At 41.3% G+C, this 14,491-nt stretch overlaps 1 protein-coding gene across 1 annotated transcript in view; it reads left to right on the plus strand.

Annotated features, from left to right (window-relative positions):
- NOL10 (nucleolar protein 10) overlaps positions 1-14,491 on the plus strand; it is an 83,751-nt gene that overhangs the window by 56,482 nt on the left and 12,778 nt on the right. Inside the window, exons 15-19 of the mRNA XM_081265462.1 lie at positions 1,393-1,472; positions 1,667-1,765; positions 3,272-3,361; positions 11,033-11,206; positions 11,464-11,711. Of these exons, the coding sequence (XP_081121588.1) occupies positions 1,393-1,472; positions 1,667-1,765; positions 3,272-3,361; positions 11,033-11,206; positions 11,464-11,711 (691 nt within the window). The remainder of the gene's footprint in view (positions 1-1,392; positions 1,473-1,666; positions 1,766-3,271; positions 3,362-11,032; positions 11,207-11,463; positions 11,712-14,491) is intronic.

Raw genomic sequence — 14,491 nt, forward strand, 5'->3', positions numbered from 1 at the left:
AGAAGATCTCTCAGGACCAGTACTCTGTGGAGCTATCTTTGGAAAATGCTGCTTCTGTCAGATTGTGTTTAGAAATATGAAAAGCTTTCTGCTGTTTTTTAATTTATGACCTTATTTGATACTGAAATAATCCTGGGCTATAATAGAAGTTTTATACACTTAATGTAATAAAGGAAACAGATTATTTTGCTGTAACTTATAATAATAATTTGACAATCAGACCAATCATTCTGAGGAAAGATTAACTATAATCATAATGGGTACAGAAATTTAGGTTGTTAACATGGTACATTTTGTCATAGTTCAGCCCTCTTTTTATAAGAATCCACTGTGAAGTTCCAACTCCTGGGGTTTCATTAACCTAATGAATTCCAGGGAAAGAGTTCTCTGGCCAAGTCTTATGATTACTTTATGAAATCATCCTAAAAGGATATTAAGTATTCCCTTTTTATATTTCTCTGTACTGCATATTGTTTTGTACTGCCAGGTGACTTTGCCTAGTACCTGATTTTCAGAGGTGTGGGTATATGTTCCTAAAATTTTGAAATCAGAGTAATGTTTCTCTTAGAAATACAGTTACTTGTTATTATACAAAGTTACTTTTCTTGTAGGTATATCTCATATGGTCTGTCTTTGAGATAAATATTTTTATAACATTATTCTGTGTGAGTATTTACAATTAATAAATAATATCTGTGACATTTGCAGAGAGTCCTTATGTGCCCACCAGCACCACTACTCCAAGTGTAATCTATTAGGAAACCCTACAAAAGGTGTCATTTAAGGCAGGGTTTCCAGACACTGATTGGCAGTGAACCTTTTATGTGTCTATGATGAAGTGGGTATGTAATGTTGGTCTTAACAATATAAATAAATATATTTATAATATAAATAAATAATGTAGGTCTTGGTGTGTATAAGTGTGTTTGATACGTGAACATACGTTTGTCCACTGTTCTTTCTTGGGAATACTTAATATCCTTTCTACATTTCTGTTGTGACAGTGTCCTTTGCTTTAGGAAATGATGGGAGATGATATTTCTCCTTTGCGGTACAAAGTTGCAACTTATCTGTTGATTACCAATATTCCTTTTTAAGTTAAATTAGCAGACTCCTAAAATCTGAGAATCACTAATATAAGGAACCCTGTTTGCCAGTTTGTCACAGTTCATAAAGACCTCTTTTAAAAAAAAAAAAAAACATTGTTATGCTTAGTAAGATATTTAAAATGATACTAATGAAGTAGATTAAATTTTCTCCATAGGTGTTGAAAATTAATAATTCTGATTCCTAAATTTTACTCCAAAGTGAAATCATATTACAGTCAAGTTGTTGTTCAGTTTTAATCAAGGCTTCATAAAGACTTTCCCTCTTCTGATTAACTTTTCCCAGGACTTACACATCTCATTGGATCACCTTTTCTTCGGGCATATATGCATGGATTTTTCATGGATATAAGACTATATCACAAGGTAAATACAAAGCTATAGTTGTTTTAGGGGCTAATGAGCAATCTGTAGTTGTTTCTTCTCTGCGTGCACTTTAATAGAATATACTTAACGACTTGTAAGGGCTATGTCTGTCCTTTGGCATAGTAGTCCCAGCATATATGAAACATGTTGCTAAATACCATTCTTTCACTAATTTTTTTTCTCCCTTTGAAAAGGTGAAATCAATGGTAAATCCATTTGCTTATGAAGAATATAGGAAAGATAAAATTCGACAGAAGATAGAAGAAACACGTGCACAGAGAGTCCAATTAAAGGTAAAGATTGTACATAACCATTGAATTTATTGGAGAGGAAAGCTAATTTCATTTCGTGTGTTCTTCCCAGGAAATCTGCCATCTTCTCCGGTGCTTTTTGTTTGTCTTTAATTTACATATTTTATTTATACTGTGGTATGTTTTGTTCACTATGAAGGTGGACACTCAGTCTTGCCATTATGAACTCTATGGGAATGGAGTTGTCAGAAATAATATAAAATGCCCAATATTGTCACCCCTACTAAGAAAATCCCATGATGTTTTTCAGACAACTGCAGGTTCGCAGGCTGGATCATGGGAATTCTCATTAGGTTGTCAGGAAACAAACTACACCAGTTATATTGGTCAAGCGAATTTAATATAAATATTAATCAGGTGTTAGAGAACACTGAAGTGTGGATAGGAGAGGCAGTTACCACTTCAGAGCTGTGCAGCAGGGAAGAGGAGAGTCCTGTGGAAGGGAGACCCAGGCTTCTGCGGAAGGGCTGCCGGCTGGTCCCTTTGAGTATAATGAGGATGGACTCGACATATTGGGAACTGCAAACGGGCATCCAGCACCATTGCTGGAGCCATCTGCTGCTTCCATGGTACTGTGTGATGCCAGCCCTGGCAGGAGCTTTCTGTCTGGCTGCTCCTACCTTCCACTGTCTCTGGTCACCATTGATTAAGTTCAGTCACCAAGTCATACAAATATTTATAACTGAACATTGGTAAAAATACCTGTTTGTGTATGCATGTGTATGTAAAATATGCATGTACCCTTACAGGATAAGACTAGTGATTTGTTTGCTGAAATTACCTCAGTGTTTCTTTTTTCTTTTCCTCTGCTGTTTAAAATATGTGTATGTTTGTGTGTGGTGCTGGAGATCACGTCAAGGACCTTGCACATAGAAGGCAGGTGCTCTCCCTCTGGCTATATCCGCTACCCTCAAAAAGTTTAAGAGGGGTTCTTTTGCTCTGGCCTTTTATACTACTTGTCAGAGTTGTGTTTTGCCTGATGTGATGTGGAACATAAAACACTGAGTGCAAGAGAACAGTAGATATCCAGAGAGTTGTCAGACTCACATCTAGAATTCCTTTTGAAATCTATCATGTGGGAACAGGAAACCGTGCAGTGAGCATTATTAGCATTTTATCATTAGCAGTATTAGCATTTGAGTTAGAGGCTTCATTGCCAGACCTGCTGGCCTCCTGTTGATCAGGATGAGTCCTAGGCCCTCTATGGCTAATGTTGGTCAAATACAGCATCTCCCCGTTTATTTTTCACATGCTGGGAAAAGGCATATGGAGGGCACACGCTCCCAGTAGCCGGCGGAGGCTGCCATTTTTGTACCTCGTGGCCTACCTATAACATCCCTTGTGTCTGTGTTATTTCTTCTAGTGTAATTGATTTTAGAAATAAGAATTCACTATCTCCTGTTTGTGAAATTATACTCCTTACAGAACTACTAACCTTTTTTAAAGTGAAAATATAGATGTCTTTGCTTTTTCCCCCCTCTTTTCTAGAAATTGCCAAAAGTTAACAAAGAACTCGCTCTTAAATTAATAGAGGAAGAAGAGGAGAAACAAAAATCTACATGGAAAAAGAAAGTTAAGGTAAGATTTCATAAAGCTTAGGAAATATTGATAGGTTTTTTCCCTATACTTTTCTTGATAGTAAGTTGTATCTTTTTGTTGTTGTTGTTTCTTTTTACTTTAAAAATGCATGTAGTTTTTTCTTTTTTCTTTTTTCTGCCTAAAACATGGTATATGCTCAATATGGGAAATTTGGAAGGTAGAATACTCAGGAGAAGGCTGCCGTGGTCTTCTATCCAGGGAAAGACATCATTAATATTTTAGTGAATTTCCTTCTTGTCCTCTCTTGAAATTATAAACTATAATAGCAAGCACTGTGATCAAAAATATAATAAAATATTTATCCTGGGTATATAAAATAACACAGGTGGTTCCCATTTTGTTAGAAATTCTTTGTGAATACTTTTAATAGCTGTATATTGTCTTATGTATGTCTTATAATTTACTTACTTTTATTGTTAAATATTCTGATAGTTTGTTTTTCTTCGTGCTTACTATACTTGTTTGTGATTCTGGAGGTAACCAGCTCTTACTTAACCTTGCACTATTGTGTGTGCAGGCTGACATGTACCTGCTGCCTGTCTACCTGCCTTTTTCTAGTGTGAAGGTAGACACACATCAGTTGTACAATGAATGAGGGTTGGCACTTTGCCTAACTGACATTGTGCAGAAGTGAGAAGACTTTTCTAGTTTGTCCTGAGACATGAAGTCCTGTTTTCTCGTGCATGTAGAGCAAGCAGGCAAGGCACAGGTGTGGCTGGGCACTAGCCTGAGTTGTGGGAGCCTAGACCCAACCTTGTGCCCTGGGCCAGCCGTGAGGAGCCCTGAGTAGGTATTTGTCTATTTATTCTGTTCTCTGGTTTTTAACCAGATAAGTGAATGCGAGATAATGGAGCTCTTATGCTTATTTTTGTTTCACTCTCCTCTTACCCAATACACAGGGACTTCAATGACAGGGTCATTTCTGGGCATCTCGCTCACTGGTTGTGTGATATTGGGAGGTTCCTGCAGCTTCCCTGGGCCCCTGTTTTTCCATCTGTAACATGCAGGGATAGATGAGGGCATTCTGGGTGCTATGCTTTCTGCATGGATCAGGCTCATTACATCCTTGCCTCCCTCTCTTCCTTACTCTCCTAATTCTCCTAATACATCCCTTCATCCAGTTTGCTTCATTCTTTTAATATATTGTTTGAATCTTAATTTTACTTACTTCCTTAAGTAAACAGATGACTTTTATGCTTCCTTTTTCATTACATGAATACTATATCAATATTGAAAGGAAAACTTACTAGTATTTAAATTTACATCTATGTACTGTGGCTGTACACCTTCCTAACTGGATATGTATACCTTGAAATGTCTAAAACATGAGCGCTTCCTGAAGCATCCACTTTGCTGCTGCTGTTACCCAGGCCTGAACATGACAGGGCCAGGTCCTTTCCAGCTTCCCTGTGTCATTTCACAAGCTGAGTAGAAGTGGTTTTTGTATATACATGTCCTAGAGTGTTGTTTATATATATATATATAAAAGATTTTGATGGATATTTATTTATTTATACGTGGTGCTGAGAATTGAACCCAGCACCTCACACATGCCCTCTAAGTGCTCTACCACTGAGCCGCAGTCTCGGCCCCTGTCCTGGAGCTTCTTCAGAGAGAGCGTGGGGCTGCCTCTGCTGGGATGTGTGCGCTCCGCATGTGATCTGTGCTTAGGAGTCCTCACCCAGATGGAGTACTGCAGAAGGTTGATCTTGCAGCGCGGTATGCTAGAGCTTTTTCACAAGACCCTGTGAAGATAAAGGTGAAGGAGAAATCATCTCTCTTGCCACCATTTTCTTTGGGAGTTTTTTTTGAGGTTGGGAACAACTGGAAAAGATTGAGAATTCATAGTAACTAGGAAGTAGAAGTGAACTTGAATGCTTCATACACGCAAAGTGATCTTCATAGTCAGTGGGGAAAACTGCCATAAAGTGAAGACATTAAAGATTACTCATGAACTAAGGAAGAATCCTTTCTTCTAACTGTAAAGAGTACTTGAAAGAATGGTTAACTCTCTCAGCAGATCATCAGTCTTGCTTTTGAACTGTGTGCTCTTCAAAACCCCAGGAACTCTGATATCTCCTGGTTGTAAGTGAGTATCTTGTGGGGATGTTCTGCTTTGTCTACAACTGAAATTTAATGGAGGCAGACAGTGAAGTGTGTTCCTGAATATCAGCAACCCTGAAAACATGATAAAAGTCTAGTAAGATGATTACTGTACAATTGATGTTGAACCTGTGGTGGGAAGTGGCCCACCACATAGTGTCAATAAGCGCTGTCTGGACTTTGTCCAAACCTCTAAACTTGGTGTTGTGGATTCTAACTAAGAATTAATACATTGATTCTTTCAACAAATACACAGTGAGCTCTAGGTATGCATGAGCAGCTTCGAGAAGTGCAGGTATCTGTGATCGATTTTGTTTGTAAGGGTTTGATTTGGGTTCAAGCTGTGTCTTTCTGCAAAACTTTCCTTTTTGCCAGTTTTCCACTGTGCTGCAAAGTCTTGTGTAACTGCACCTTTTCTTGGATCTGCAGCAGCTCAGTCAAGGCAGTGTGTGAGTTCCCAGGCCATGTGTGCTCTGGCTAGGAGGACATTGTGGAAGAGGCGTCTTAGCCTTAGGAATTACTGAATACCACTGAGAGTTTATATTAAAGTAGTATCCACCTCTTTAGGAAAAAGGCATGTTTACATACAGACATTTGTATGTAACATTAGATCAGATAGTTTTAATGTCCTAAATATTATTTTTAATATACTATTTTTAAAGCTTCTTTGGTAACCAGTTTAAAAAAATTGTGTGTGTAGTTACATTTATACATAATAGTTTAAAAACAAAACATTTCTCTGGGCTCTGTTAAGATCATTGGCTAATCAGAGTGCAGTGGCACACACCTGTAATCCCAGCAGCTCAGGAGGCTGAGGCAAGAGGATCACAAGTTCAAAGCCAGCCTCAGCAACTAAGTGAAACCCTATCTCTAAACAACACGTATAAAAGGGCTGGGAATGTGGCTCTGATTAAGTGCCCCTCGTACAAAAAAAAAAAGAAAAAAGATCGTTGGCTGTCTATTGTCTCTTCCGCCCTACCCTCCCTCCTTTCACCTCAACTTTTTACTGTTGGGCATTATTTTTATCTTTTTTTTTTTTAGAGAGAGAGAGAGAGAGATAATTTTTAATATTTATTTTTCGTTTTCGGTGGACACAACATTTTTATTTGTATGTGGTGCTGAGGATCGAACCCAGCACCGTGCGCATGCCAGGCAAGCGCACTACCGCTTGAGCCACATCCCCAGCCCGGCATTTTTTTTTAAACAAACCTTTGCTCCCGGTAAAGGCACATTGTGATTTTAGTTTTGTCGGTGTTGGACATGTACACTGTTATAACTATGTAAAATAGTATTTCCAGACAGGTAGATGGCAACTTTATTTCTCACATAATCTCTACCCTGGAGTTTGCAGTTGTTTCTCTCACATGCTGTGTAGTTATCACTGACCAACCACTAACTAGTTCTTTACCAGATATCTTTGTCTCATCTCAAATCATCTCCATAGGTCGGATATTGTGTTAATTTTACCTTCCTAAAGAAGTTGCTTCTAGGGGCTGGGGCTGGGGCTCAGCGGTAACACGCTTGCCTGGCATGTGTGAGGCACTGGGTTCAATTCTCAGCACTGCGTATAAATAAATAAAGGTCCATCAACAAATTATATATATATATATATATATATACACATATACACATACACATACATACATTTTTTTTTTTTTAAGAAGTTGCTTCTTGATCTTTCTGGACTGATCACCTGATCCTGGGATCTCCCTTCCCATTTTTCTGGGGATTCATACCACCTCACTCCGATGTTGGACAAGGAATTAGACGAAATTTGTTTTCTGAAGGAGTAGAGTTTCCAATGTTTTATATACCCCATACAAGGGGTCTCTCCAGGTGAGAGTGTAGTAAAGGTGATGTTAAAATGCAGTACTCAGCCGTAGTGGCAAAGTGCCCTTGCGTGCTGCTTCTCCCCGGGAGGTGACCAGAGAAGCTGCCCCTCTGAACAAGAGAGGTAGCCTGGGAAGCAGCTAGGAAACCGGCAGGCAGCGAGCATGCTGGGCTGTGTGCCCACTCTGGGCTAGACTCTGGCCTGCATTGTGGCTGCTTGGTAAGCCCTTCAGACTGGACACTTGGGCTTGTTGTGCCAGGGAATTTTCCTGAAAAAAATTCAAATAGTTTTTACTTTGTGACCCTTGTTTACTTGTTCATAGTGAAGAGTGAGGGAGTTAGCAGTATGAAAACTCAGAGGTGGGCAGGCCGAATGTCTGGCGAAGGCCCAGGATCAGTCAGTATCTTAAGTCTTCTCTCAGCTGCTCAGGTCCCCCTGCTTGGAGGGTGGCTGTCCCTCTGGCAACTAGCATTCTGCAGGTGCTGAGCACTTGGGGGATACTGTGATGGACAGGGCAATACCTCGGGCCTCGGGTGCTAACCTTTACATCCTTTCCTGTTACTAGCACGCTTCCCTTGCCCTCACCAGTCCCTCTTCTCTGCCTTTTCCTCTGGGACAGGGACGAGTGTTGAGGCGAGCATTCCTCTGTGTTACTCCAGTGAGACAGTGTTAATGGTAGCCACCCTGCTCAGATTGACAGATGCAGTTCTTTGGGCTTTGGTCTGAACACTGCTTTCAGATGTTTTTCACACGTTGGTGGTAGGTGTTGAGCATGTGTGTGTGTGTATTTATAGGGAGATCACTAGCCAGACACTTGTCTACTACTACAAAACATCACTAACTATGCCTTATCCTGCACCCCCCTGTTTTAAAAAGACAGCTGTGAAAACAATTAGACTAAGAAGAGTCCCTGAGGGAACTATTTTTATAGCTAGGTCAGGAGTTTTTTTATTTTATAATTGTTCATCTAAAGCATGCCTATCTTAGGCAATGCAATTTATTTTAAATTAAGAAAAGCATCTCAAGAATACCAGCAACAGGGGCTGGGGTCGTAGCTAAGCGGTAGAGTGCTTAGAGTGCTTATCTTGTATGTCTAAGGAACTGGGTTCTAGCCTCAGCACCACATAAAAATAAGTAAATAAAATAAAGATATTGAGTTCTGCTACAACTAAAAAAATTATTTTAAAAAAATCAGCAACATTCTTTTTAACATTTTCTCTCTTATTAAATGTGATTATTACTTTAGTAAATATTTTTACCATTGCTTTTTTTTTTTTTTTAACTCAAAGTCAGGGACATGGCTGTTGACTTGAGATTATCTGGATCTTTGGCAGTGTCACCTTCCCACTGCCTGAGATACTGCCTGACACCTGATGAAGTCCTCTAGCGTCAGATGACTGTCTATTGTCGCACCCTCAACCAGTCTTAAGTGGAGCGTCAGTCCTTACCCTTCACTCGCCCATGCCCTTTTTCCAGTGCTCCTGTGGTGCTTCCTAACACAGTAGCACAGCTGTCTAGTCCAGTCGCAGCAGTGAGATGCTGGAGAGCCATTTCTAACCCTGCTTTTTGTGTGTGTACCAGGGATTAAACCCAAGGGTGCTTACCTGAGCAACATCCCAGCCCTTTTTATTTTCTGTTTTGAGACAGGGTCTTGCTGAGTTGAGAAGGCTAGCTTTGAGCTTGTGATCCTCCTGCCTCAGCCTCCCATGTCACTGGGATTGCAGGCATGTGCCACTGCACCCAGCTTCTAAACCTGCTTTGAACCCTTGACCCTCCTGTGTTGCCCGTAGCTGTAGCTCTTAGTTCTGCACCTCAGAAATGTGCCTCAGTTAGTCTTTCCTGAACAGTGTCTGCCCACCTTTTATTCCCATCACCCTTGTTCAGACCCTGCCTCTTTTCCTGTTTCCTAGGGTGGCCTCTTGGTCTTCCTCACCAGCCCACCTTACATTCTTAGAGCACGGTTCTGTTTGTTGGCAAAGACCCCTGAAGAGCTCCTTCTCCTCGTCCTCTCCTTCTCTACAGTGGCTCCCTAAAAGCTTTAGAATAACAGTCATGGTGTTTAAAATCCTTGACCGTCTGCTTGGTCAGAAATGCCTGTTTAAATTACCCAGCTTCTGATGTCATCAGAGGACTTGCCACTCCCCAGTCTTTCTTCACGTTTCTGCCTTTTGAAACCCACTCGTCCCTCCAACCTCCTCCCAAATGCCGTGTCCCCTGGAGCCTTCCTGGGTGTCTCGTGGGTCACTCCACCTCTCTGAGCACCTTGTCTCTGCTGGACTTCCTCGTGTGGGGCCTTGTAGCACCCTTGTTGCAGGTTTTTTTTTTTTTCCCCTCATGAGATTTGTGGTCAGGAACTAGATCTTTCCTGTGGTTTTTTCCTTAGCCCTCAGTTTGTTTTAGAAGCAGCTTGTAATCAGGGAAGACTTGTTGAAATCTCTCTCTCATGCATTTTTAGGTAAGGCCTTACCAGTTTTTAGGTATATACAAGCATTAAGCCACATTCCTTAATATCTTAAACATCTCCAGGTGTTTGTGTAGATCTGTCACAAATAGTGTTCAGAACTCAGGTACAAAACAGTCAATAAAATAAAGCCCGTTCAGTGGAGCGGATTCCACCGCAGGCTGCTTGGCCCCGTTCTACTTAAGGCTGTTGGCTCTGGTTTGCCATCTGTCCTCAGTCGGTGATGCAACCTGGTTTCCAGGCCTGTGGCTTAAAGGTAAGGAATAGTAAGAGCCCCAGTCTGAGGTTGCTGTCATCTGTTTCGGTGAACAGGTAAGTTTGTAATATGTTTTAGGAAACTTTCTGTTTAAAATGATACAAATAGGAGGTTATGTCAGCCCTGAGCTATCCATATGGGTCTCAACAGCCACAGTTATGGGGAATACACTGCATTCTTTAAGAACAATTCAGTGGCCCAGGGAAGAGATCCGGTGAGGTTATCCTGTAAGGACAGAAACATCCTTGTTTTTTCAAGAAACTTACTGGAGTTCAGTAAATGTATACTGCGCCCTGTCCTCACCCACTGTGTCAACTGAACTCATTGGCATAGTTCTACTTATAGAATATGAAGGTGGAGGACTCGAGTAGTTCAGTGTCGTAGCTGTGCTTTAGCCATGTTGTCCCCCGACCCCCCCCCCCCCAGGTATATTTCTTTGTAAGGTGTTGTAGTTTGTTTTGCAGTGCTGGGGACTGAACTCAGGGCCTGGTGTGTGCTAATTAACCCTCCATCACTGAACTCTACCCCTTATAATTTGAACTCTACCCTTTATAATTTGAAACAGGGTCTTAACTGAGGTTGCCTCAAACTTGTGACCCCCGTGCCCCAGCTGCTGTCTGGAATACAGGTGGCACCACAGCCCCCAGCTGAAAGTGCTTCTTGGCACTAGAAATATTAATTGAAGAAAATTCTTTCTGATGTATTGAGCACGAAGTTAACCAAAAGAGTTTATTCTTAGCTCGTTATGTATAATGGCCAAGTACCATAGATCAGTCGCCAAGTAGATCAATAGAATGTGTTTTGTTGGTAGGAGATAAAACCTAGAGTCAATTAGAAAGTTCTGGAAATTAGTTCTAAAGAAATTACAAGAGATTATAATTTATGCCTCATGTAGTTTATTAACTTTACAACAGAATGAATTGTAAGCCATCTTTCTGGTCGGGTTTTATTTAGATTTTAACTTAAATTTTTACATACTTTTTTCTGTTTTTCTTATAGAACCTTCCTAGTATTCTCACCGATGATCGATTTAAAGTTATGTTTGAGAACCCTGACTTCCAAGTAGATGAAGAAAGTGAAGAATTTAGGCTTTTGAATCCACTTGTTTCAAAAATTAGTGAGAAAAGGAAGAAGAAACTAAGACTCTTAGAGGAACAAGAACTTCGTGAAAAAGTAACGTACTCTTTGCTCCTGTTTCTTTAATATAAAATTTTTCATGTAAATTAGGAATACTTGAGGTATCGTTAATTCCATCCTAAGGGCTTGGCTTTCAGCCTACGAGTGTAGCTATTTAATTAAAGGTACTTGTGCAGTGTGCATGATGGGGTGGTGTCTCGTACTCTAATGAACTAATGCTATTTAAAAAAAAATGGTGGGACAGGTATTTGGTTGGGGAAAAGGAACTCTCTGCTTACCATTTTTAATTTCAGGAAGAGGAGGAAGAACCAGAAGGAAAACCCAGCGATGCAGAGAGTTCCGACAGTTCAGATGATGAGAAAGACTGGGTGGAAGAAGTCAGGAGGCAGCGCAGACTCCTGCGGCAGGAGGGAAAGGGGACATGGCAGCACCAGGTCCAGGAGGACCAGCAGACAGTCCTGCAGCCCCAGTTCTATGAGATCAAAGCAGGGGAAGAGTTCAGGAGCTTCAAGGACTCAGCCACGAAGCAGAAGCTGATGAAGTGAGTAGTGCCACATGAGTGCCACCTGAGTGGCAGCCAGCCTGGAGACGGGGCTTCTCCTCGGGTGGTGGGACTGCAGGTCCGGGGCAGGGGTGAAGGGCCGGGCAGCCTGTGAGGAGGTGAAGCCGCGGAAGCTGAGCTGGTCCCTGGCTAATTTGTTCATTTAACTTTTTGAAATGTAGTTACCGCAGTAAAGCACAGGGCGGGCCCTGTGCATGTGGATGTGCACACCTGGGAGAGCACTTCAAGCTAGAAAGGCACACCCTCCTGTTGTCCTTTTCTCCCATCAGCTTCTCTAACCTACAGATATTTTTGTCTTGTTCCAAGTTGTACAGACCCAAGGTTTGAAACCTTTAAAAATAGTAAATTAGAGGTAACTAATTATTTGCCTCTTAACACAAAGTTATTTTTAAAAACCAGAACCACAGTTATTTTTATCCCATCTCAGCTTTTTTGGTTATTGAAAAGTTCACTTGGAAAATTTGCTAGAAATTTTAAGCCTTTTTCAGGAAAATAGATTAAAAAAAAAACAACACAGTATTCTAAAATAGTCAAATAAATAGCAGTGGAGAGCAGAGGGTGGCTGCCCAGGGCTGGAGGAGGAGTGTTGGGGGCTTCTGTGTCAGGGACACAGCATTGCAGCCTGGGATACTGGAGGTGTTCTGGAAGCAGATGGAGGTGATGGCCGCACAGCAGAGGACTAATGCTACCAAACTGTCCCTTTGAGATGGTTAAAACAGTATGTTATAAATGTTTGTCATCATGGAAAAAAAATCTAATTTCAAAAAGAAGTGGTATTGTTTGAACAATTTTCAGTTGTCAATGTCTCAGCAAGGAGTAGGCTAGGTCCTCAAGTCCGTTGGAAAATCTCTAGGCGGAGCTTTGATAGACAAAGTTTGGTTGTGCTTGATGGTCACAGGACATGTCTTGAAAGAAGAGCTGAGCCGTCCTGAGAGAGGAATGGGTAGGGCAGGTGGGTGGTAGGTGAGGCCAGTACTATCTCTGTGCCTTGTACTTCTCCAGAGTCAGGTTTCCATTCAGAAGACGGTGAGGAGGTGAAGGTGGGGAGGACATGGTAGACGGGGCTGAGACATGTCTGTCTCCTCTTCACTTCCCCCAGCTTCTAGCACAATCGAGGACACCAGATGATAGGGTCCTTCCATTTAGATCCATAAGCTTCCCAGGATTCTGGTTCTGATTAACTGAAGACTTGTTGGTGAGTGAAGAAGCTGGGAATATTCCTGACATCTTTCAAAGGTGTTTTGTTTTGTTTTATTTTTGTTCTTGCCTACCTGCCTCCGGTTTTTGAAGTAACTTTCTGGAGGTGTAATTTATATTTCATACACTTCACCTGCTTAACACATGCAGCTCATGGGTTTTTAGCAATTGTCACCACAATGGTAGAACACTGTCATCACCCCAGAAAGAAACCCCGTGCCTTCACTCTCCCCTCTCCCAGACCTAGGGAACCACTAATCTGCTTTCCTGTTTTCAGGGATCACCTATTCTGATATCTCCTAGAAGTGGAATTGTATAGATATGTAGCATTTTGTGTCTGGCTTCTTCCTCTTAGCATAGAGTTTGTATGTCCATCATGTTATAGTGTGTATTTTTATGATCAAGTAACATCCTAGTGTATGGATAAATCACATTTTATTTATCCATTTATCAATTGACGAGCATCTGGCTTTTGCCCACTTTTTGGTTGTGAACACATGGGTATACTTTTGCCTGGCCATATGTTCTTATTTATCCTGGGTTTATACCTAGAATGGAATTGCAGGTCATGTAGCAATAGTTCAGCCTTCTGAGAGACTGCCAAGTGGTTGTGCAGAGAGCTGTGCCATTTTATATTGTCGCCAGCAGTTGTGCAGCCTCACTGGGAATGCTGTTATTCTTAGGCATTTTATGTAGAGTCTCCTCAGAAACAGGGGAGGTCTTCTGTTTCTGGTGGGTCTGTGGAGTGAGTTGTTAGGTTATATGATATTTTTGTTTCGCTTCGTTTATTCCTTTGTTTCTAGCTCCTGTTTTAGTACTTAGAATAGACACTTGATAAATACTCATTGAAAGGGTGGCTCTTCTGTGCCCTGAGTACACGTCAGCCAACTCGGGAACTCTCCCAGTCAAGATCTGCTGAAAAATAGTTCGTTTCCCTGATATCTCACAAAGCATAGCCATGGTACTAGTATTTGGGATGATATCTCACGGAGCATAGCCATGGTAGTGGTATTTGGGGTGATATTTCACGAGCATAGCCATGGTACTGGTATTTAGGGTGATATCTCACGGAGCATAGCCATGGTACTGGTATTTGGGGTGATATCTCACGGAGCGTAGCCATGGTACTGGTATTTGGGGTGCTATCTCACGAAGCGTAGCCATGGTACTGGTATTTGGGGTGCTATCTCACGGAGCGTAGCCATGGTACTGGTATTTGGGGTGATGTCTCACGGAGCATAACCATGCTACTGGTATTTGGGGTGATATCTCACGGAGCGTAGCCATGGTACTGGTATTTGGGATGGGGCTATGACTATTGACACGACATTCTTCCTTCTGCCTATGGGTTGGGGCACAATACTAATGTAAAAATAAGCAAGATAGAAGTGTCGTATTAAGAATAAACAATAGCTGAGTGAACCTTCTGCAATTAAGCACTCTTACTTAGTTAAGCACTCTTCTTGAGAAGAAGAGCTGCTTAAGAAATGATACTTCTGTGAGCCAAGAAGAAAAATCCTGTTGTTTGAAGTAACAACCCTCTGGTATGAATAGCCTGCCAT

The sequence above is a fragment of the Spermophilus citellus genome (assembly GCF_964194105.1).
Source record: "Spermophilus citellus genome assembly, chromosome: 13".
In the NCBI taxonomy this organism is placed as follows: Eukaryota; Metazoa; Chordata; class Mammalia; order Rodentia; family Sciuridae; genus Spermophilus; species Spermophilus citellus.